General features: G+C 47.6%; 1 protein-coding gene across 1 annotated transcript in view; it reads left to right on the top strand.

The window, feature by feature from the left end:
* The window catches only part of LOC140387312 (uncharacterized), a 404,134-nt gene that overhangs the window by 142,233 nt on the left and 239,641 nt on the right, over window positions 1-22,260 (top strand). Inside the window, exons 12-16 of the mRNA XM_072470241.1 lie at window positions 1,139-1,308; window positions 3,780-3,913; window positions 8,497-8,617; window positions 12,506-12,750; window positions 18,775-18,916. Of these exons, the coding sequence (XP_072326342.1) occupies window positions 1,139-1,308; window positions 3,780-3,913; window positions 8,497-8,617; window positions 12,506-12,750; window positions 18,775-18,916 (812 nt within the window). The remainder of the gene's footprint in view (window positions 1-1,138; window positions 1,309-3,779; window positions 3,914-8,496; window positions 8,618-12,505; window positions 12,751-18,774; window positions 18,917-22,260) is intronic.

The following is a 22,260-nucleotide window of genomic DNA, read 5'->3' as shown; positions in this document are numbered from 1 at the left end:
CCCCGGGAGAGTATGGCGCAGACATATTTAAATGAGTCTAACGGCTCACGTAGACATGTTCATCTGGACGAGATCCAGATCACGACGTCTCGTGGGACTATGTTAAATCTCGCAAGGTGTTTCAAGCGAGAGACCTCTCGTGAAATTCAGCGGCCTTGTCCCGTCACCACATTTGGCGCAAAGAGGCCATTAAATCACGCCCACAGAGCATTTCAGTTTTTGGGCAGCCCCAAAGTAATCTACAGCTAATCAAGTACGTTTTTGAAGTGTAGTCACTGTTGACATGTAGAACACACAACAGCCTGTTTCGCAAGAAACTGCAGAGTGTGGTGAACTCAGCCCAATGCATCACAGAAACTTGCCACTCGCACATTGATTCTGTCTCCACCTCTCGCTGCCTCAGGAAGGCAGACAGCATTATCAGAGACCCCTCCCACCCAGGCATTTGCCTTCTTCCAGACCCTTCCATCAGACAGAAGGTACAGAAGTCTGAAGACTCGCACATCCAGACATAGGAACAGCTTCTTCCCCACAGCTACCAGACTCCTCAACGACTCCCCCTTGGACTGATCTGTTCCCTGTTAGAACACTATTCACGACGCCCTATGCTGCTCTTGCTCGTGTATTTGCTTTGTTTGGCCCCTTGTTCCGCACTGTAACCAATCACTGTTTGTCGATGTACCATTTGTCAATGTTCTCTGTTGATTATTCTTTTTGTCTACTATGTACGTACTGTGTACGTTCCCTCGGCTGCAGAAAAATACTTTTCATTGTACTTCGGTGCATGTGACAATAAATCAAATTAATTAATCAATTAATCAATTTGTGCACAACAAGCTCCCACAAACAGCAATGTGATAATGAACATATCATCTGTTTTTATTTAGTGATGGTTGATTGAGAGATTAATATTCCAGACACTGGGTGAACTCCCCTGCTCGCCGATGTGATATTGCTGTGGGATCTTTTACTTCCACTTCAGGGCAAAAGGGACCTCAGTTTAATGGTTCATCCACATCTCCAAGTGTGTCACGCTCCCTCAGTATTTCCTCTGGAGTGCCAGCCCGGATCGAGTGCTCAGGTTTCTGGAATGGAGCATGTGGGGTGTTCAGTGATGTGCTCCATCTCTCATTTACAGGCCAAAGTATGGAGGTTCGTACTGTCTGGGAGAGAGGAAGAGATTCAGGATATGCAACATCAAAGCTTGTGTCTCAGAGTCGCCTTCCTTCCGTCAGATGCAGTGCAGTCAGTTTGACACAGTGCCTTACAAGGGGAAACTGCTTCAATGGATTCCTGTGCTCAGCCGGAGTAAGTCTATTGCTTGTTGGTTACAAAGCTGTGTTTCATGTTTTTCCAGGTATAATTGATTCTTTATAGAATACTGCAGAAGGAGGCCATTTGGCCCATCGAGTCTGCATCGACCCTTCAAAGCATCAATCTACCTAGGCCCAATCCCCCGCCCTATTTCTGCAACCCCTAAGGGACAACGTAGTAGACCAATCCACCTCACCTGCACATCTTTGGACTGCGGAAGGAAACCGGAGCACCCGGAGGAAACCCACGCAGACACAGGGAGAACGTGCAGACTCCACGCAGACAGTCACCCGAGGCCGGAATCGAACCCGCGCCCCTGGCACTGTGAGGCAGCAGCGCCATTGTGCTGCCCCAATTTTAAATTGAACGATTCTTTCAAAGGTCCGGCAGAGGCTCGATGGGCTGAATGGCCTTCTTCTGTGTGTAAGAGTCTATGATTCAGCTCATCTTCATGTCCCCCTAAGGCGACACGGTGGCGGCCAATGGTTAGCACTGCTGCCTCATGGCGCTGAGGTCCCGGGTTCGATCCCAGCTCTGGGTCACTGTCTGTGTGGAGTTTGCACATTCTCCCCGTGTCTGCGTGTCAGCCCCACAACCCAAGGATGTGCAAGATAGGTGGATTGGCTAAATTGCCCCTTAATTGGAAAAAAAATGAATTGGGTACTCTAAATTTAAAAAAAACAATCTTCATGTCCCCCTTTTGCCATGTTCGTCGTACAAGAGGGGAACTGTGATTATGGATTACTTCGCTGTTTGGCGAGCCGATGCTTAAAGATTGATTTAAAAACTTAAGTTTCACAATGCAAACTTTCAAGACTCTGGTTTTCTGAAAATATCGAATAGGTCTGACCCAAAACCAGGTTCACCGAAATAAACAAACTGCTGTCTGCAAGTGAAATGGGGATTCCTGTGACATTTTGTTATTACAAAGAATCGCAAAGTATTTGCAGCAGGGAGACGGTTCAGGTGTTTATGACCCACATGGGTCTCCTTCTACCTCTCCCCCGATCAGCCTATCCTTCTATTCCTTCCTCCATCGTGTTTATCTGGTTCCCTCATAAATGTATCTATGCTATTCGTCTCAACCAATCACGTGGTAGCGAGTTCCATGTTCTCACCACTAAAGAATGTCCCCTGAATTCCCTATTGAATTTATTAGTGATTATCTTGGTTCCAGTCTAGCCTCACCTGCGGATAGAAACATGAACTCTGCGTGGGGCGGCACGGTGGCGCAGTGGTTAGCACCGCTGCCTCATGGCGCCGAGGTCCCAGGTGCGATCCCGGCCCTGGGTCACTGTCCATGTGGAGTTTGCACATTCTCCCTCGTGTTTGCGGGGGTTTTGCCCCCACAACCCACAGGGGGTAGGTTTAGAGGAGATGTACGAGGCAAGTTTTTTACACAGAGGGTAGTGGGTGCCTGGAACTCGCTGCCGGAGGAGGTGGTGGAAGCAGGGACGATAGTGACATTTAAGGGGCATCTTGACAAATACATGAATAGGATGGGAATAGAGGGATACGGACCCTGGAAGTGTAGAAGATTTTAGTTTAGACGGGCAGCATGGTCGGCATGGGCTTGGAGGGCCGAAGGGCCTGTTCCTGTGCTGTACTTTTCTTTGTTCTTTAGCCCAAAGGTGCGCAGCGTAGGTTGATTGGCCACGCTATATTGCCCCTTAATTGAAAAAATGAATTGGATACTCTAAATTTATTTTTTAAAAACCTATCTATCTCAGCCTTGAATATATTCAATGACCCAGCCTCCACTGCTTTAGGGGAAGACAATTCCACAGACTACCGATCCTCTGAGAGAAACAATTTCTTCTCATCTCCATCTTCAAAGGGAGACCTCTTATTCTTAAACTGTGTCCCCTGGTTCTAATCTCCCCCCCCATCGGTGGAAACATCCTCCCGACGTCCACTCTCATAAGCCTTCGGCAGTGACCACTGATGTGGCACAGAGCTGCTGGCCTCAGATTGGCCGTTGGCTCTGTGAGGGTTGGACTTTCTCCTGGAGACAGACGGGAGTCCGGCCTCACTAAGGACCTTCGCCTGAAAGATAAAACGAGGTGAGCTGGCGAGGCAGAGACAGGCTGACCCCTGAAATGTCCACTGGGGTGCAGAATCGGCATAGAATCCATCTCCCTGTCTACTCTATCAAACCCGTCAGAGTTATAACAACTTCTAATGCAGGTCACCTTTTAAGCCATCCTGTAACATGGAAACCAGGTCTGTGCACAGTACTGCAAATGTGCTCCAACCAAAACTCTGCTCAAGTTTGGAAAAGCTTTAGTTTCAAAATTTGGGCTCCAGTCTACCACAGGAAGAAAAGACGGTCATGTCCAAAGCCAAACTCAACGTGAATCAACAACGCAAACGAGCCGCGGTTTGCGATTGGAATCTGGATTAACGCTGGGATTTTGTCACAGTTGAAGTTGATGTAACTTTTTCCCATGGTGTCTCGCCCTTAGTTAACCCCTGTGAGCTGCACTGTCGTCCCGTAGACGGTTACTTTTCAGAGAAGATGTTGGACGCCGTGATTGATGGAACGCCATGTTTTGAGGGAAATGCCAGTCGGGACATGTGTATCAATGGAATCTGCAAGGTACGGAGTGATTTCAACCAACACGGGGGAAATAGGAAGAAATCTTCTACGCATGTTTGGGTGTGGAGTAATAAATTACAGGCGCAGGCCCCAGGAGTAGGGGTGCTAATCTCACAATCTTGAGTCTAGTTCTCAGAAGAACAGAAAGCCTCAAAATGCCAACGCATCCAATGAAAATGCCAATATTGTGGGCTGCATAGGTGATGCCCACCCTTTGAACATCTACATACCAGGGGCACTGTTCTGGGTGTGCCCGTGGTTGTATGACATGTTCAGGTTGTCTGGGCCAGATCATTGCCCATAGCCCTGATCTCCATTAGACACAAAGAGGGTGAAATCTCTCTTTGACGGTAACACAAGAGAGGTGAAAATGGACATAGAAAGTTTGGCCAGGGGGGTAAAAGGGATGGTTGTATCACAAACACTTGTTTGCCTCGAAAATTATAGACCTCCTGGGTGTTGATCAGGGTTCCGATGGCCAAGGATCCTGCAGCTATATTTTCTGGAATATCTTTCACAGAGTGATGACCAGGGGCTGGTTTAGCGCACTGGGCTAAATCGCTGGCTTTTAAAGCAGACCAAGGCAGGCCAGCAGCACGGTTCAATTCCCGTACCAGCCTCCCCGAACAGGTGCCGGAATGTGGCGACTAGGGGCTTTTCACAGTAACTTCTTTGAAGCCTACTTGTGACAATAAGCGATTTTCATTTCACTTTTCATTTCCACTGGTAAACCAGGCTCTAATGGAATTGAAATTCCCAGGGTGTCTGCTCCAGAGGTTGAAACATCGTTTGAGTTGTAGAAATGTACAGAAGAGATATCGCCAGCAATTCTGTGAGAAAGAGCTCTTGTAAGAAACTCATTTAAGCTGAAGATTGGGTGCATTGTCCGGCTGCTTCATTGACACTTGCCATTTAGATACTTACGGGTCAATTTCACAACCCATGAAACCAGACAGATAACCGCTGCTGTCTGCAATCTCCAGCTCGTTGAAGTGAGAAACCTCTTTCATGCTGCGTTCTCGCTGCTCATTAAGCGAGACGTTGCAATAATTGCTGCAGAGATTTACAAAGTGGATCATATCAATAGCATAAAGGAAATCAAAGCAGAGCATGAATGGAATAACTGTCGCAACAAGGCAGTGGTGAGCACTCCGGTTCAAATTGTGCAACCAGATAAAGGACCAAAGTCTCATTGCTGCGGTAATGCATTCCTGAGCGTACTTACACTGTAACAATCTTCAGTGTCTTCTTTCAAATGCATTGCAACTCATTACTGGGTAGATTAAGAATGATGATTGATTCTCTTTTGCCTAAGAGACCTGTTTGTTTTTGCATTTTACGCTCTCGTTGATTCACTCATTTTCTGACCAATTAAACAAATCCAGGCGCCAGGATTTCTGGGTTTTTGGCTTTTATGACATTCCAGAAATCTTGACGAGGTGGTCCTCATGAATTATTAATGAGGATTCAAATTGACTCCGAACTTTCAGATTGAGCTGATATCTGTTCAGGCAGTTATCCAGGGAAAGATAACTTTTCAGTCAAATTATCTGGCTCACTTTGTGCACCTTTTCTGCTTCGTTGAAGCTCCTTGGTATTTAACGCACATCGTGGAATCCCAGAAGTTATTACTCAGAGTGTCTAAAGGAGAAATGAAGGCAATCATTGACGTGGAACATAAAGTTTGCAAGCAACTAACTACTGACCTCCAAACGACCCTCGCGGTTTACAGGCATTCTTTAATTAACTGCATTTGTTAAAAGTTAAATCATTTTTCTCATGAGAGTACCTGAACAGCTGCCTTAAAGGGACAGGTCCGATTAGAAGCCAGATGTACCATACTAATGCCCTTAGCCTATCTGTGAGAAGAGTTAAATGGTGTCCCTGCATGTGTAATAGGTACATAGGTGACTAGCCGCAGTCCTCCAGGTACCCGAGCTATTTCAGCATCATTCGGACTCGAAACATCAGCTCCGTTCTCTCTCCACAGATGCTGTCAGACCTGCTGAGGTTGTCCTGCATTTTCTGTTTAGGTTTCAGAATTCAGCATCTGCAGTAATTTGCTTTTACCCGATGTATCCCTCCTTTTTGTAGAGAGCGAGACTATCGGGTATATAACTTGAGCCATTTCACATTAGGTATGGGCGTGGGTAATACCAGCATGTATCTGCTGTACCTTTATCACACTCTTGGGGTAATATTTAATGCAGGCGGCAGACAGGGTTCTCCTCTGTTGGCTAGTAAGCCAATGAAAGACTTGACTTGCCTCCTTTGGAGAAGGCCAGCCCAGTATTAAGTGGTCAACGGCAGGCCTTCCCCAGGATCAAGGACCCTGGTGTTGTTTTTGGTTCCTTATACTTTATGAAGAACTCACCAAATACTTTGAACTGTCCAAACCAAGATCCTTTCATTGTGGCTCGTGCAGTAGGATGGGAACCTGATGCAGAGCACGTTATCATGGAGTCTTGCTGCTCCTCTGGAACATATACCTTCTGCTGACCTATTACATGTACGTCTTATTATCCTCTGAATCTTGTTCTCCAGATGGCCGGATGTGCCTCCCTTTATATCCGGGACCCAGGTCACATGACCTTGGTCTGGAGACTGCATGGTCTGCACTGTAGCACAAGTGGATCGCACTGTGGCTTCAGGTTCGATTCCCCGCTGGGTCACTGTCTGTGCGGAGTCTGCACATTCTCCCCGTGTGTGCGTGGGTTTCCTCCGGGTGCTCCGGCATCCTCCCACAGTCCAAAGACGTGCAGGCTAGGTGGATTGGCTGTGATAAATTGCCCTTAGTGACCAAAAAGGTTTGGAGGGGTTATTGGGTTACGGGGATAGGCTGGAAGTGAGGGCTTAAGTGGGTCGGTGCAGACTCGATGAGCCGAATGGCCTCCTTCTGCATTTATGTTCTAAGGTGTGTCTGTACGACCACCTGCTGGTTGGAGGTCTCACACCATCCCACTGATATAGCCCATAGGCACATCACATCAGGGGGCAGAAATCTGCCCCCACTCCGTGAGCTACCAGCCAGTTAAGGCCTTCAGCTATCTAATGTAGACACTGCCAGTGGGAGCGGTGGCAGCTGCTGTTAATGCACCCTTGGAGAGACCTACGACCACTGAGGGACCCAGGCAATAGCCCACATCCCATGAACGAATCAATAGAAGGCTGCAGGTGAGTGAGGGTGGGATGGGGGTCACGGGGTGGGGTTTGTGGAGTTGAGGGTCAGCAGCAAGGGCAGGTGGTAGATCCTCAGCGTCCCCCAGACCCTTTACCATTCCCAAAGCTGTGTCCCTCAAGCAGGCAGAGGTGTGGGCTTTAGTAGGGTGTTCTTTCCAAGGGCCAGTGCAGACTCAATGGGCTGAATGGCCTCCTTCTACACTGTAAATTCTATGAGAAACAGCAGGGTCCTCCTAATCCAGTATCGTTCCACCTAATTAAATGCCCCCTGCCTCCAAATGTGCCTCCGGGAGGAGGTGCATCAAATCCCACCCTCGCAGTCACACTTGGTTTCAGATACAAAATAATAAGAAATAAGATCAAAAATTGCCATTGACTCAAAGCTTGAAACTTACAAATGGCGAAATTGGCCTCAGTAATTGACCCTGAGAGCTCCAGCTTTATCTGGCTGTGTCCATTCAGTGCAAGAAGCTTGAGTCCGCAGCTGAATATCACAACCTAGGATCGCCTGTGAGCAACGCCATGGAGACTCTGCCGGTGCTTGGCTTTGCCAATGTTCCAGTAGGTGAAGGGAGTGAGTGGATCCATATAGGGCATGAACTCATCAGCCTGGACACTCAGTTGGCACTGACTTAGTTGTTAACTGGAGCAACTCCGGAGCAACATTGCAACACCTCGAATTAAACCCAGTGGAAGTGGGTGGGTTACGGAGGGAGCACTGGCCCCACTCTTGATGACATTTCTCTTGGGTCACAATCCCGTCGCCGAGATAGAGGGGTACGGTTTTTAAGTGCTTCTTCATTAATTTCTTTCACAGAGCGTGGGCATTGCTAGCAGTCTAGCCTTCATTGCCCATCCCTAATTGCCCTCGAGAAGGTGATGGTGAGCCGCCTCCTTGACCCGTTGCAGTTCATGTGGTGTAGGAGCACCCACAGTGCTGTTAGGGAGCAAATTTAAGGATTTGGACCCAGCGACAGTGATGATAATGCCACATAGTGGTGCATTGTGTAGAGTGGCCTCAGTCAGCCAATCTCTCATTTGATTCTACCTCTTTTAGAATTTAAATAAAACAGGATACTTGATCGAGGATTTGAGTGACAGAGCTTTAAAGTATTGCACTGTATGATTGATGAGATGAATGAAATCTGCATCCCAATTCGAAGTATGTAGAATTATTTTTAATAAATTATTATTTCAGTGAATTAATTGTAAATGAAAAGGTTGAGTAAAGGTTTGTTATCAGACGTAATGAGAACAAATGGTTGAGGTCGGAGTCAATTAAATTCGATCTTAACACAAGAGCAAGAAAGTGAGTTGTTTTTTAATGCAAAAGCTTGCCAAAGTAAAACTCCATGAACTGCAGGACTCGCGGACAAAATGCTAACTCGGATTTTCTGTTCCAGAACGTAGGCTGTGATTATGAAATTGATTCCAATGCTCTCGAGGACCGCTGCGGAGTCTGTCAGGGAAACGGGTCCACCTGTAAGACAGTAAAGAAGACATTTGATAAAACCGAAGGCCTGGGTAAGATTGGCCTGTGCTTTCAACAAAAACTGGTAATGATGTAGCACCTTTCCCATCCCGAGTATAATCAGACAAGATTTGTCACTTAGCCACAAGAGGAGATGGTAGTTGAACAGGTGATCAAATGCTTGATCAAAGAGTTAGGCAATAAGGAGCATCTTAAAGGAGAGAGAGGTTCAGAGGCCGAGGATGGCAATTCCAGAGTTTGGGCTGGGGTAGCTGAAGGCACGGCCATCAATCATGGGGCGAAGGAAGTGAGAGATGCTGGAGCGTAGGAGTCTTAGGGGTGATCTTATAGAGGTCTATAAAATAATGAAGAGCATAGATAAGGTAGTCAACATCTTTTCTCAATGGTAGAGGAGTCTGAAACAAGAGGGCATAGGTTTAAGGTGAGAGGGGAGAGATACAAAAGAGACCAGAGGGGAAATTCTTTCACACAGAGGGTGGTGAGTGTCTGGAACGAGCTGCCAGAGGCAATGGTAGAGGCGGGTACAATTTTGTCTTTTTTTAACATAAATTTAGAGTACCCAAATATTTTCTTCCAAGTAAGGGGCAATTTAGTGTGGCCAATCCACCTAACCAGCACATCTTTGGGTTGTGGGGGTTGGAACCCACGCAGACACGGGGAGAATGTGCAAACTCCACACGGACTGTGAGCCGGGGCCGGGATCGAACCCGGGTCCTCGGTGCCGTAGGCAACAGTGCTAACCACTGCACCACCGTGTCGCCCAACAATTTTGTCTATTAAAAAGCATTTGGATAGTTATGTGGGTAAGATGGGTGTAGAGGGATATGGGCCAAATGCGGGCAATTGGGACCAGCTTGATGGTAAAACCTGGGCGGCATGGAGAAGTTGGGCTGAAGGGCCTGTTTCCATGCTGTAAACCTCTATGACTCTATGCTCGGGAGGCCACAGCTGGTGTGACGCTGACATCCGAGGGATTTGTAGGGGCTGCAGGAGGTTACAAATTTAAGAGGGGTGAGGACATGAAGGAATTCCAACACAAGGATGAGAATTTCTCAACTGAAGCATTCAGGGATTGGGTCAGTGTAAACCAGTGGGCGCTGGGGGTTATGGATGAGCGGGACGAGGTGCAAGCTGGGGTACGGGCAGCAAGATTTCGGATGTTTACTTCCCCGAACCATGTGACAACCCATTCTGACTATTCTGCTAAATCTCAGCGACATCCATTCATGGGTCTGGCACAGAGCCATTGACCTTCTCAAGTTCATGATTCAACCTCTCCCCCATACAGGGTAGCTGATTGGGGTCTTAAAGGGACAGGCTAGATTAACCCAATCTCTGAGTTGCATCTAAACTCACAACCATGCACCTGTCATCAGATTGCTAGAACGTTCCCGGCTGGAAATATTTAATAAACTAGGCCAGTATTCCCTGGAATGTAGGGTTAAAGTGTGATTTAACTGAGATAGAGTCCGCAATTGGACAGGTATTGATAGGGTAGGTAGAGATTTCCCGATGGTGAAGGAATCTCGGACAAGGGGTCATGACCATGCAGGAGAAAAGTTGGGAAACTCCTGTTCATTCTAAGAGTGATAAAGTCGGGAACTGTCTCCCTTACAAAGCAATAGATGCTGGAGGTCAGTGAATAATTTTAAATCTGAGATTGGGGGGCAGGGGTGCAAAAGGTCATGGAGCCAAGGCGGGTGGAAGGAGTTCCGATAAAGATCCACCATGATATTGAGTGATGGAACAGGACCAAGGCGTTGAATGGCCTCTTCCTGTTCCTGTGACCAACAGAGGATGAAAAACGAAAAGGACTCGGTTGTTCCACAGGTTCTGCCTTTCTGAGCAGTGGGTAGCTGGAATGCCTTAGGTTCTGCATTGTGTGAGGTTAGGCAGCCGTGCAATAATAGGATAGAGGACCTGAGGAAGAGAATATTAATTCCTGATTCGACCTTTGGAAAATGTGTGGATGATGGTAAAACGGGAAAAGAGCCAATTTGCAGCATGGTTTACATTCTGTCTTCTGTTCTTTGCCATTGAAACTAATTATTTTTCAAGGGCTGGATTCTTCCGCCCTGCCCGCCGCAAGATGGCGGACCAAGGAACGGTCCATTGACCTCAGGCGGGAATTTCCGGCCGCTGTGCAGGCGCGGCCTGAGAATCCCACCCCCAAAACTAATTCCGTCCACAGCAGTGTCTTGATTCGAATGTGAAGAATGACTGTGGAGAGACGGTATCAGAGGAAATTAAATCAGGAATACATCCCCGATGGAATATAGCGCATAATCGGTGTTTGGATGATTCGCCAAAAAAAAAAGTGACATTCCTTCATTTCTGGAATGGACTAAAATATATTTGGTTTGGGGTGAGTTATTGTAATCCTGCAAGGATCCATCAAGGAATCAGATACGACCTGTAAGACTTGTTGGTGAAGCAGGCTGGAATGTGCATGTCTGTCAGGGAAAAATGAAGTGAAAATGAAAATCGCTTATTGTCACAAGTAGGCTTCAATGAAGTTACTGTGAAAAGCCCCTAGTCGCCATATTCCGGCGCCTGTTCGGGGAGGCTGGTACGGGAATCGAACCATGCCTTGGTCTGCTTTCAAAGCCAGCAATTTAGTCCAGTGTGTTAAATCAGCCCCTGGTGGCAGTTTGCACATTCTCCCCGTGTCTGCGTGCGTCTCACCCCCACAACCCAAAGGTATGCAGGGTAGGAGGATTGGCCATATCTTTTTATTAAAACAGTAAAAATATATACGAGGCCAAACGGTACAAACACTAATTTTATGTTGGAGAAACAGGGTGCCCTCCCCTGAGTACCAACGTATGGGGAGGCGGGGTAGGATATTCTGATTATTGAACCAGTTCACAACACAGTTGTACAAAAAACAAACGGTACAAGCACTAAACTTTGCGCTGGAGAGACCAGATACCCTCGCCTCTGTACCAACAGAAGGGAAAGGAAGGGGGTGGTGGGGGGAGAGGGCAAAGGAGGGTGGTGGGGAGGGAGGGAGTCGGAGTGTTGGTGGATGGGGGGGGGGGGGGCAATAGGGCACCGCCTGAACTATCTACGGAGCAGAAAAACAAAAGAACCTTTAATTATGATGTGCCAGGTTACGGGAGACCCCGAGAGGGAGTGAGGGGAGACACATTGCCCCTTACTTGATAATAAAAAGAATTGGGTACTCTAAAAAAATTTTTTAAAGAACTAGTTAATCACACACAGCAGCAAGGTAATTGGCTTTCAAAAAGCAAGTACGAAGTGAATTTCCAAATGTAAATCAATATCAACTAGTCTGCAGCCGTGTGGGAATCAGGCCGGACCCTATGAGGTTCGACGTGAAGTGACCTTGACAAGTTATTAATGGACACAAGTCCACACCATGGGAGAGGAGAGATTTATTTCTGACTGGATGTCCCAACTCTTCCTCAATGTCAATAATATAATAATCTTTATTGTCACAAGTAGGCTTACATTAACACTGCAATGAAGTTACTGTGAAAAGCCCCTCGTCGCCACATTCCGGCCCCTGTTCGGGTACACGGAGGGAGAATTCAGAATGTCCAATTCACCCAACAAGCACGTCTTTCGGGACTTGTGGGAGGAAACCGGAGCACCCGGAGGAAACCCACGCAGACACGGGGAGAACGTGCAGACTCCACACAGACAGTGACCCGAAGCTGGAATCGCACCTGGGTCCCTGGCGCTGTGAAGCAACAGTGCTAACCACTTTTATTATTATTATTATTTTGTTTTTATTAGCTGTAGAAGTTATGGAAATGGGAGAAAATCTGTTTGACCCTGCCGTGGTGTTAGAGGTTGTGATGAAACCTCGAGGACTATATCCAACCAGCGTTGCAACCTGAGATGTGTGATGGAATTAATCCTGGACCCTGGCTTAGTTGTGTTCTCATCCATAGGTTATGTAGACATTGGGCTAATTCCTGAAGGTGCCCGTGAGATTCGAATCGAAGAGGTTGCAGAAGCAGGAAACTTCCTGGCCTTGCGGAGCGATGACCCCGAGAAGTATTTTTTGAATGGTGGCTGGATAATCCAGTGGAATGGAGACTACAAGGTGGCTGGGACAACTTTCACTTATGAACGAAATGGGAATCTGGAGAACCTCACATCACCAGGTCCCACCAAGGAGCCAGTGTGGATTCAGGTAATTCTGCAACTCCTTCATGACTTTAGTCACCGGTAGCAAATTTTCTCTCGGCCTTCGCTGCTCTAGGGAGAAACCCCCCTCATCGTAACTGTAAACCTTTATCCCTGAAACCAGTTTAGTAAATCTCTTTTGTGCCCTCTCCAAAACATCCACTTCCTTCCTGACATCTGTCCAGTATTCCAGCTGGGGCTGAACTAGTGTTTCATGTTTTGGTTGAGCTTGATTTCCTGTTTTTTTGTGCTCTACACCTCTATTTATAAACCCCAGGATCCCACCCTCTTTATTAAACCTACGGCCAGACATAGACAGCAGCGAGAGAGAAAATATTTATCTGATTGAAGTGGGCTGGTCTGGGAACCTGCTCTTTGTTAAACAGCCGCTGTTTTTGCCGACTTAGTAGCCAGTCATTATTCCAGAAATTCAGTGCACGTGAAACTCTTTGAGATGTTGTTGTTAGATTTATAAATGTGAGTTGCTTATTCTTTCATGCAGCGCGGAGTCTTTCCCTTGAGTATTTTGTTGACTGCAAGCGAGGGGAGGCGGGGGAGGGGATCTGATGTTGGGAACAGGGCGTCTGAAAGATAAAGATTAAACCAGACAAAATCTTTGTTGATAATGAGGAAACATGAATGTAGGCGAGGAGACCTTGTGGCGTAGTCTTCGACAAACAGTAATGTTGAATTTCCTTTTCAAAGGCCCCCTCAAGAACATCAGAACAAAATGTCTTAATGGAAACTCTAATTGTTTTTAAACTTCTTAAAAACTAAAAATGACGAGTTACTATCCGGATGAGGTTCCAAAGGCTGACAGGCGGTCTTCAACAGCTCACACGCTTTGTGTGTGTGTGTGAGGCTATACCACGTGCTATTCAACTGTGGGGCCATCGCAGCAAAACCTGACCCTGTTCTCGGCTGGTGTTAAAACGTATGCATTTCCGACAGGTCATTGGGTGGCAGTCAGCATTAAACTATTGAAATTGACTTTGATTAAAAATGATAAATGTTGCCGCTGCAGTCAATATTGCAGGCAACTGAACTGCATCTGATACTTCAGCAACTTCATTACTGTCAGTTGTGGATTTCCTGTGACACGTGCCATGGCGAATGAAGACGGAGCAGATTCCCTGAGCCTGCAGCGGTGCTGCGGATTTGCAGTTCGAAACTGGTGAATTTCCCAATTGATGATGAAGTGTGTAGCTGCAGGGGTGACTGTGTGTCAGCATGATGAAGGAGTGCATGGTGCACATTCAATAAGTTAACACTCGGATTCATTCCACAATGAAAGTTAAGACCAAATGTAATTTTCAGATGAAGTGTTGCTAGAGGCCGGTAATGCCTATAATTCAGCCCTCATTTTAAAACCCCACATTTTTAATTTTTCGATTCGAAGTTCCTGTGTCTCCAATGACAGTAGAAACGGCCAATCACGCTGTGATTCCACTCTGTCGCCAATGGTGAGGCTGCAGCACCATCTCTGGTGAGAGTGTGTCATTACAGTGTGATTCGTTTACATAGGAAATCTGGATGTACAGAAATTTACATTGGCAACAGTAACAGTTGTTCATTTTTTAAAACATTACAGATACATATTGTTTCTTAGAATCATAGAATTTACAGTGCAGAAGGAGGTCCTTCAGCCCATCCAAGTCTGCACCGGCCCTTGGAAAGAGCAAACTACTTAGGTTCTTTGAACACTACAGTGCACTAATGAAAAAGTTACAATAATCTGTTCTTCCAAGATGCCAGTTAGTGCGCTGGATCTGATCTGCTGTTTAAGGAACACAGGAACACAAGGAGGCCACAAGTGACCCAGCGGGGAATCGAACCTGGAACCCTGGCGCTGCGAAGCCACAATGCTATTCACTGTGCTACCGTGCTGCCTCGTGGGTCACTGTCTGTGCGGAGTCTGCATGTTCTCCCCGTGTCTGCGAGGGTTTCCTCCGGGTGCTCCAGTTTCCTCTCACAAGAAAGACGTGCTGTTAGGTGAATTGGACATTCTGAATTCTCCCTCTGTGTACCCGAACAGGCGCCGGATTGTGGCGGCTAGGGGATTTTCACAGTAACTTCATTGCAGTGTTAATGTAAGCCTACTTGTGACAATAATAAAGATTATTATTAGCCAAAGCAAATGAAAGGAAATGATGTGCCCCAGACCCCAGGTGAGGTAATTCATCTTCGCACAAGCCAGGAAGCTACCTCCTGGTCTCTTTGTAAGACTTTGCAGGGAAGCTTTGAATTAACCAGCAGTTCCAAATCAGCACAGACTGAAAGAGGCAGGAAAGGGTAAACCTGCAGATTGACATTTGACCAGAATAACAGCTTGTAGTTATTGAAGCCCCTTTAATGCAGCTCCCCAAAACAGTAGCAAAGATCAGATAATCTGTCCAGTACCGTTGGTCGAGGGATAAATATTGGTCAGGACACAGGGGAAACCCCTCTGCTCTTCTTCATTATAGAGCCACGGAATCTTTAATATCTACCTGTCAGCTCCAGTCAGCTCTTGGTTTAATGACAATCTGTCGACTGGAGCCTCCAGATATGTGGCACTCCCTCAGTAGCGGCCTAGATTTTTGTGTTCATGATTCTGGAGTGGACGTGCCTCAGAGACGGGAAAAGCCTTCCATCGAGCCCAAAGTCTGGTTTTGCTGCTGATTGATTTATAAATTTGACAGATCAATACTCACCGCTTTTAAGGAAATGCCCAGAAATTCATGCTGAGGCATTGTTACATAGAACATAGAACATAGAACATAGAAAATACAGCACAGAACAGGCCCTTCGGCCCACGATGTTGTGCCGAACCTTTGTCCTAGATTAATCATAGATTATCATTGAATTTACAGTGCAGAAGGAGGTCATTCGGCCCCTTGAGTCTGCACCAGCTCTTGGAAAGAGCACCCTACCCAAACTCAACACCTCCACCCAACACCAAGGGCAATTTGGACATTAAGGGCAATTTATCATTGGCCAATTCACCTAACCCGCACATCTTTGGACTGTGGGAGGAAACCGGAGCACCCGGAGGAAACCCACGCAGACACGGGGAGGACGTGCAGACTCCGCACAGACAATGACCCAAGCTGGAATCGAACCTGGGACCATGGATCTGTGAAGCAATTGTGCTATCCACAATGCTACCGTGCTGCCCTTAAGAACAAATAAATCTACACTATATCATTTTCCCGTAATCCATGTACCTATCCAACAGCTGCTTGAAGGTCCCTAATGTTTCCGACTCAACTACTTCCACAGGCAGTGCATTCCATGCCCCCACTACTCTCTGGGTAAAGAACCTACCTCTGATATCCCTCCTATATCTTCCACCTTTCACCTTAAATTTATGTCCCCTTGTAATGGTGTGTTCCACCTGGGGAAAAAGTCTCTGACTGTCTACTCTATCTATTCCCCTGATCATCTTATAAACCTCTATCAAGTCGCCCCTCATCCTTCTCCGCTCTAATGAGAAAAGGCCTAGCACCCTCAACCTTTCCTCGTAAGACCTACTCTCCATTCCAGGCAACATCCTGGTAAATCTTCTTTGCACCTTTTCCAGAGCTTCCACATCCTTCCTAAAATGAGGCGACCAGAACTGTACACAGTACTCCAAATGTGGCCTTACCAAGGTTTTGTACAGCTGCATCATTACCTCATGGCTCTTAAATTCAATCCCTCTGTTAATGAACGCGAGCACACCATAGGCCTTCTTCACAGCTCTATCCACTTGAGTGGCAACTTTCAAAGATGTATGAACATAGACCCCAAGGTCTCTCTGCTCCTCCACAATGCCAAGAAATCTACCGTTAACCCTGTATTCCGCATTCATATTTGTCCTTCCAAAATGGACAACCTCACACTTTTCAGGGTTAAACTCCATCTGCCACTTCTCAGCCCAGCTCTGCATCCTATCTATGTCTCTTTGCAGCCGACAACAGCCCTCCTTACTATCCACAACTCCACCAATCTTCGTATCGTCTGCAAATTTACTGACCCACCCTTCAACTCCCTCATCCAAGTCATTAATGAAAATCACAAACAGCAGAGGACCCAGAACTGATCCCTGCGGTACACCACTGGTAACTGGGATCCAGGCTGAATATTTGCCATCCACCACCACTCTCTGACTTCTATCGGTTAGCCAGTTCGTTATCCAACTGGCCAAATTTCCCACTATCCCATGCCTCCTTACTTTGTGCAGAAGCCTACCATGGGGAACTTTATCAAATGCCTTACTAAAATCCATGTACACTACATCCACTGCTTTACCTTCATCCACATGCTTGGTCACCTCCTCAAAGAATTCAATAAGATTTGTAAGGCAAGACCTACCCCTCACAAATCCGTGCTGACTATCCCTAATCAAGCAGTGTCTTTCCAGATGCTCAGAAATCCTATCCTTCAGTACCCTTTCCATTACTTTGCCTACCACCGAAGTAAGACTAACTGGCCTGTAATTCCCAGGGTTATCCCTAGTTCCTTTTTTGAACAGGGGCACGACATTCGCCACTCTCCAATCCCCTGGTACCACCCCTGTTGACAGTGAGGACGAAAAGATAATTGCCAACGGCTCTGCAATTTCATCTCTTGCTTCCCATAGAATCCTTGGATATATCCCGTCAGGCCCGGGGGACTTGTCTATCCTCAAGTTTTTCAAAATGCCCAACACATCTTCCTTCCTAACAAGTATTTCCTCGAGCTTACCAATCTGTTTCACACTGTCCTCTCCAACAATATCGCCCCTCTCATTTGTAAATACAGAAGAAAAGTACTCATTCAAGACCTCTCCTATCTCTTCAGACTCAATACACAATCTCCCGCTACCGTCCTTGATCGGACCTACCCTCGCTCTAGTCATTCTCATATTTCTCACAGGCAATGTTACAGGCAACATTGTTACATTGTTACAGATAACATTGTTACAGACAACATTGTTACATTGTTACAGATAACATTGTTACATTGTTACAGATAACATTGTTACAGACAACATTGTTACAGATAACATTGTTACAGACAACATTGTTACATTGTTACAGATAACATTGTTACAGACAACATTGTTACAGATGACATTGTTACAGACACATTGGGCGTCATTCTCCGACCCCCCAGCGGGTCGGAGAATGGCCGTTGGCCGCCGTGAATCCCGCCCCCGCCGGTTGCTGAAGTCTCCGGTACCGGATATTCGGTGGGGGCGGGAATCGGGCCACGCCGGTTGGCGGGCCCCCCCGCTCGATTCTCCGGCCCAAATGGGCCGAAGTCCCGCCAATAAAGTGCCTGTCCCGCCGGCGTAAATTAGAGTACCTATTTACCGGCGGGACAAGGCGGCGTGGGCGGGCTCCGGGGTCCTGGGGGGGGCACGGGGCGATCTGACCCCGGGGGGTGCCCCCACGGTGGCCTGGCCCGCGATCGGGGCCCACCGATCCGCGGGCGGGCCTGTGCCGTGGGGGCACTCTTTCCCTTCCGCCTCTGCAACGGTCTCCACCATGGCGGAGGCGGAAGAGACTCTCCCCACTGCGCATGCGCGGGAAACTGTCAGCGGCCGCTGACGCTCCCGCGCACGTGCCGCCCCGACATTTCCGCGCCAGCTGGCGGGGCAACAAAAATCCCTCCGGCGCCGGCCTAGCCCCTCAATGTTGGGGTTCGGCCCCCAAAGATGCTGGGGCGGCGCGATGCCCATCTGATTGGCGCCGTTTTGGGCGCCAGTCGGCGGACATCGCGCCGTTTGGGGAGAATTTCGCCCAGGGTTACAGACGTCATTGTTACAGACAACATTGTTACAGACAACATTGTTACAGACAACATTGTTACAGACGACATTGTTACATTGTTACAGACAACAGTGTTACAGACAACATTTTTACATTGTTACAGACAACATTGGTTACAGACAACATTTACACCCATAAGCAACCAGATATTTCCCGATCCCCTCTGGTCCGTCAATTAACATTTTTTGAAAAAAAAACCACAAAATCTGCGGTGAGGAAACTTTCACAAATTTTCTGTTAATTGTTTTTACCAGCTGCTGTTTCAGGAGGCGAACCCTGGGGTGCGTTTTGAATACACGGTCCGGCGAGACCTGGACCACGAGAACGAAATTCAGCCACCAGACTTTTTCTGGCGTTACGGCTTGTGGACGGTGTGTACGGCAACCTGTGGGGGCGGTAAGGACCTCAACATTTCCCCTGAATAAACCAAGGCCAATTCTCAGGCTCCTGGAATTGTGTGTGTGGGGGGGGGGGAAACAAAGGCTTGCATTTCTCTGGCATCTCAGGATGCCCCACGGCACCTCACAGCCAGTGAAGTTCTTCTTGAATTGCAGTCACTTGTTGTAAAGTAGGAAACATGGCATCCAGTTCGTGCACAGCAAGATCCCATGAGCAGTGCATTAATGACCAGATAGTCCTTTCTCAGTGATGTTGGTTCAGGGACAAACATTGGTTGAGATTCAGCTGCGCCTGACTGAGAGGGCAGACAGGGCCTCAGTTCAGTCGGTCAGCCAAACGACGACACCTCCGACAGGACAGCACTCCCTCAGTACCACGCTGGGGGATGTCAGCTCGGATCGTGTACTCTGGAGCGGCTCTTGAACTCATAACCTTCTGTGGAAGGCGCAAGATTTTTTGAAAAAATTGACAACCCAATTGAAGTCTTTTAGGCTGGATTTTCCGATTCCCGACACCGAAATCGCATACGGCGATGGTGCGGAGAATCCCCGATGACGACAGAATCGGAGGCGGCGCCCCTTTCGCGATGCGCCACCCCCTGAAAAGTGGCATACTGCTAGAGTACGCCGTATCCACAGCCTCGGGCCATTGCCTGAGGCCGCCTCACGATGCTCCGTCCCAGACCGGCTGAGTTTCCGAAGGCACGTGACACGTGTGGTCTCACCCGTCGGGAACTCAGCGTGATGGCTGCGGACGAAGTCCAGTCAAGGGAAGGCCGATCCGCGGGCAGGGTGGGGCTTTATTCGGGACTGAGGGCACTGTGAGGGGGCAGTCTGGGGCACGCGAGCCAGCTGAAGGGGGGCTATTTTTACAGTGCGGGTCCGCGGGCTGCTTCCGCCATGAGGTACGGCGCGGCCGCAGTAGGCCGCTGCCTGCGCATGCGGGGCCACGGACCCGGCAATGCTCCGGGCTGTATCGGCAGCTAGAGGCGGGTGCTCTACGCTGCCTGGCTGCTAGACCCCCCCGGAGCAGGGAATTGGTGGCCATTTTGCTCCAGTTTTCCTGGCGTAGAACACACCATTTTCACGCCGGCGTGGGGATGTAGTCTCCCAAACGGAGGATCCAACCCAGGGTTTCTCAGCTATCAAGGTGCTGAAATTTCATTGGTAGCTTGTTTGTTGCAGAAAAGATACAGGTAAATGCCCTGCTTTTTCATTGGGAGACAGGTTTGGGGCTCCAGCTGGTGCTGCGTATCGTGTGAACTCTCACCTTCAATAAATGGGGTTATTGCTCCACTGCTTTCGACTCTCTTCACTGAGATACATGCAGGACAATCACAGGAAAGTTCAGGACAAGCATTCACATTTCAGAGGGAAAAGCCTGTCTGTGATTTTGTGTAAGATCTCAAGTCTGGCCAAGGAAAGAAATTTGGGAACAAAGTTAGACAAACGCTGTGGTTACTATGAGGTAAGCAGCCGTGTGTGCCATCTACAAGATGCACTGCAGGAACTCACCAAGGCTCCTTAACAACACCTTCCAAACCCACGATCACTACCGTCTAGCAGGACAGGGGCAGCAGATACCTGGGAACCCCACAACCAGGAGGCTCCCCTTCAATCAGTCACCTGAGTTGGAAATATCTTGCCTTTCCTTCACTGTCGCTGGGGCAACATCCTGAAACACTCCCTCTAAAGCTCAGTCGGTGTACCTACGCCACAAGGTCTGAAGGAGTTCAAGAAAGCAGCTCACACCACATCCTCGAGGACAATCCGGGATGGGCAACAAATGCTGGTCTAACCAACGACTCCTATATCCTGAGATTGAACATTGAAAATATCAGAGATTATCCTTCCAGCTATTCCAGTCACTTTGCCTTAACCTTAATCGGTGGCACGGTAGCACAGTGGTTAACACTGTTGCTTCACAGCGCCAGGGACCCGGGTTCGATTCCCGGCTTGGGTCACTGTCTGTGCGGAGTCTGCACTTTCTCCCAGTGTCTGCGAGGGTTTCCCCCGGGCGCTCCAGTTTCATCCCACAAGTCCTGAAAGACGTGCTTGTTAGGTGAATTGGACATTCTGAATTCTCCCTCTGTGTACCCGAACAGGCGCTGGAATGTGGCGACTAGGGGCTTTTCACAGTATTAATGTAAGCCCACTTGTGACACTAATAAAGATTATTATTATTAAACCTATCCCAGAATTATATTTTCCCCTCAATCTTTCACCTAAAGATCATTCCATGTATCGATTGATGTGAAACCAAACTTCCTGCCCACAAGATCGAGCCACACTTTCCTCTTTCAACCTTTTCTTTGAAACACAAAAGTAGTAAAATAAATGACAAAATCAGGATTAAAATGAGGAAAACCAACTTGTTGCATCAACAGCAGAAGCGACAGGCTGTGAGGAGAGGAAATGATCAGAATGCCTGCAAACCAAACTCCGTAATATTGTTGTTTCAACACTGGTCAAATGTGTTATGAGATCCCAAAGCATTCAGCCCTCCAGGCTGTTGGTTTAGCTTTCTGATCCTTAGACCCGAGATTTCAAGCTTAATCCCTTGTACATTGGAGCTTTATTTAGGAAAGGACAAAAAAGCTCATATTCCACAGGGGTTGTTGCTATAAAGGCTCATCTATTACATATGTGGGTGGTCAGCTGTGTGGCATCTATCACCTTTTCTCATCAAGATTGGCAGGTGCTTAACACAGTGTAAGAACACGATTGGCGTAGACTGGTAATGATTCCATATTACTCTCAAGAGAGATGTAATGAAGAAATTCTACCTTCGAAGTGATTCCCCATTCATATGTAACTGAGCTGCCCTCAAGATGATTATAGCACTGTTCCCATCTATCGGGGGAATGTTAAATCCTTGGCCAGACAGGGCAGAAGTTAAAATGAACGGGCAGCACAGTGACGCAGTGGGTTAGCACCGCAGCCTCACGGCGCCGAGGTCCCAGGTTCGATCCCGGTTCTGGGTCACTGTCCGTGTGGAGTTTGCACATTCTCCCTGTGTTTGCGTGGGTTTCGCCCCCACAAGCCAAAGATGTACAGGGTAGGTGGATTGGCCACACTAAATTGCCCCTTAATTGGAAAAAGATAATTGGGTATTGTAAATTTATAAAAATAAAAAAAAGAAGTTAAAATGAAGCAGGCTAATTTTCCAATACATTCAACAACAACAATAGCTTGGTTTTACGTGGCATATTTAACACCCTAAAACACCCCTAGGCATTTTACAGAAATGTTAGCAAACAAAATGTACACAATAATCTTTATTGTGTTATGGGCGAGGCGTTTGACAGTCTTTGAACAAAGTCTCTGCACAATCCATCCATT

Source organism: Scyliorhinus torazame, chromosome 12 (genome assembly GCF_047496885.1).
Source record: "Scyliorhinus torazame isolate Kashiwa2021f chromosome 12, sScyTor2.1, whole genome shotgun sequence".
Lineage (NCBI taxonomy): Eukaryota > Metazoa > Chordata > Chondrichthyes > Carcharhiniformes > Scyliorhinidae > Scyliorhinus > Scyliorhinus torazame.
This window is presented reverse-complemented; position numbering and strand designations above follow the sequence as displayed.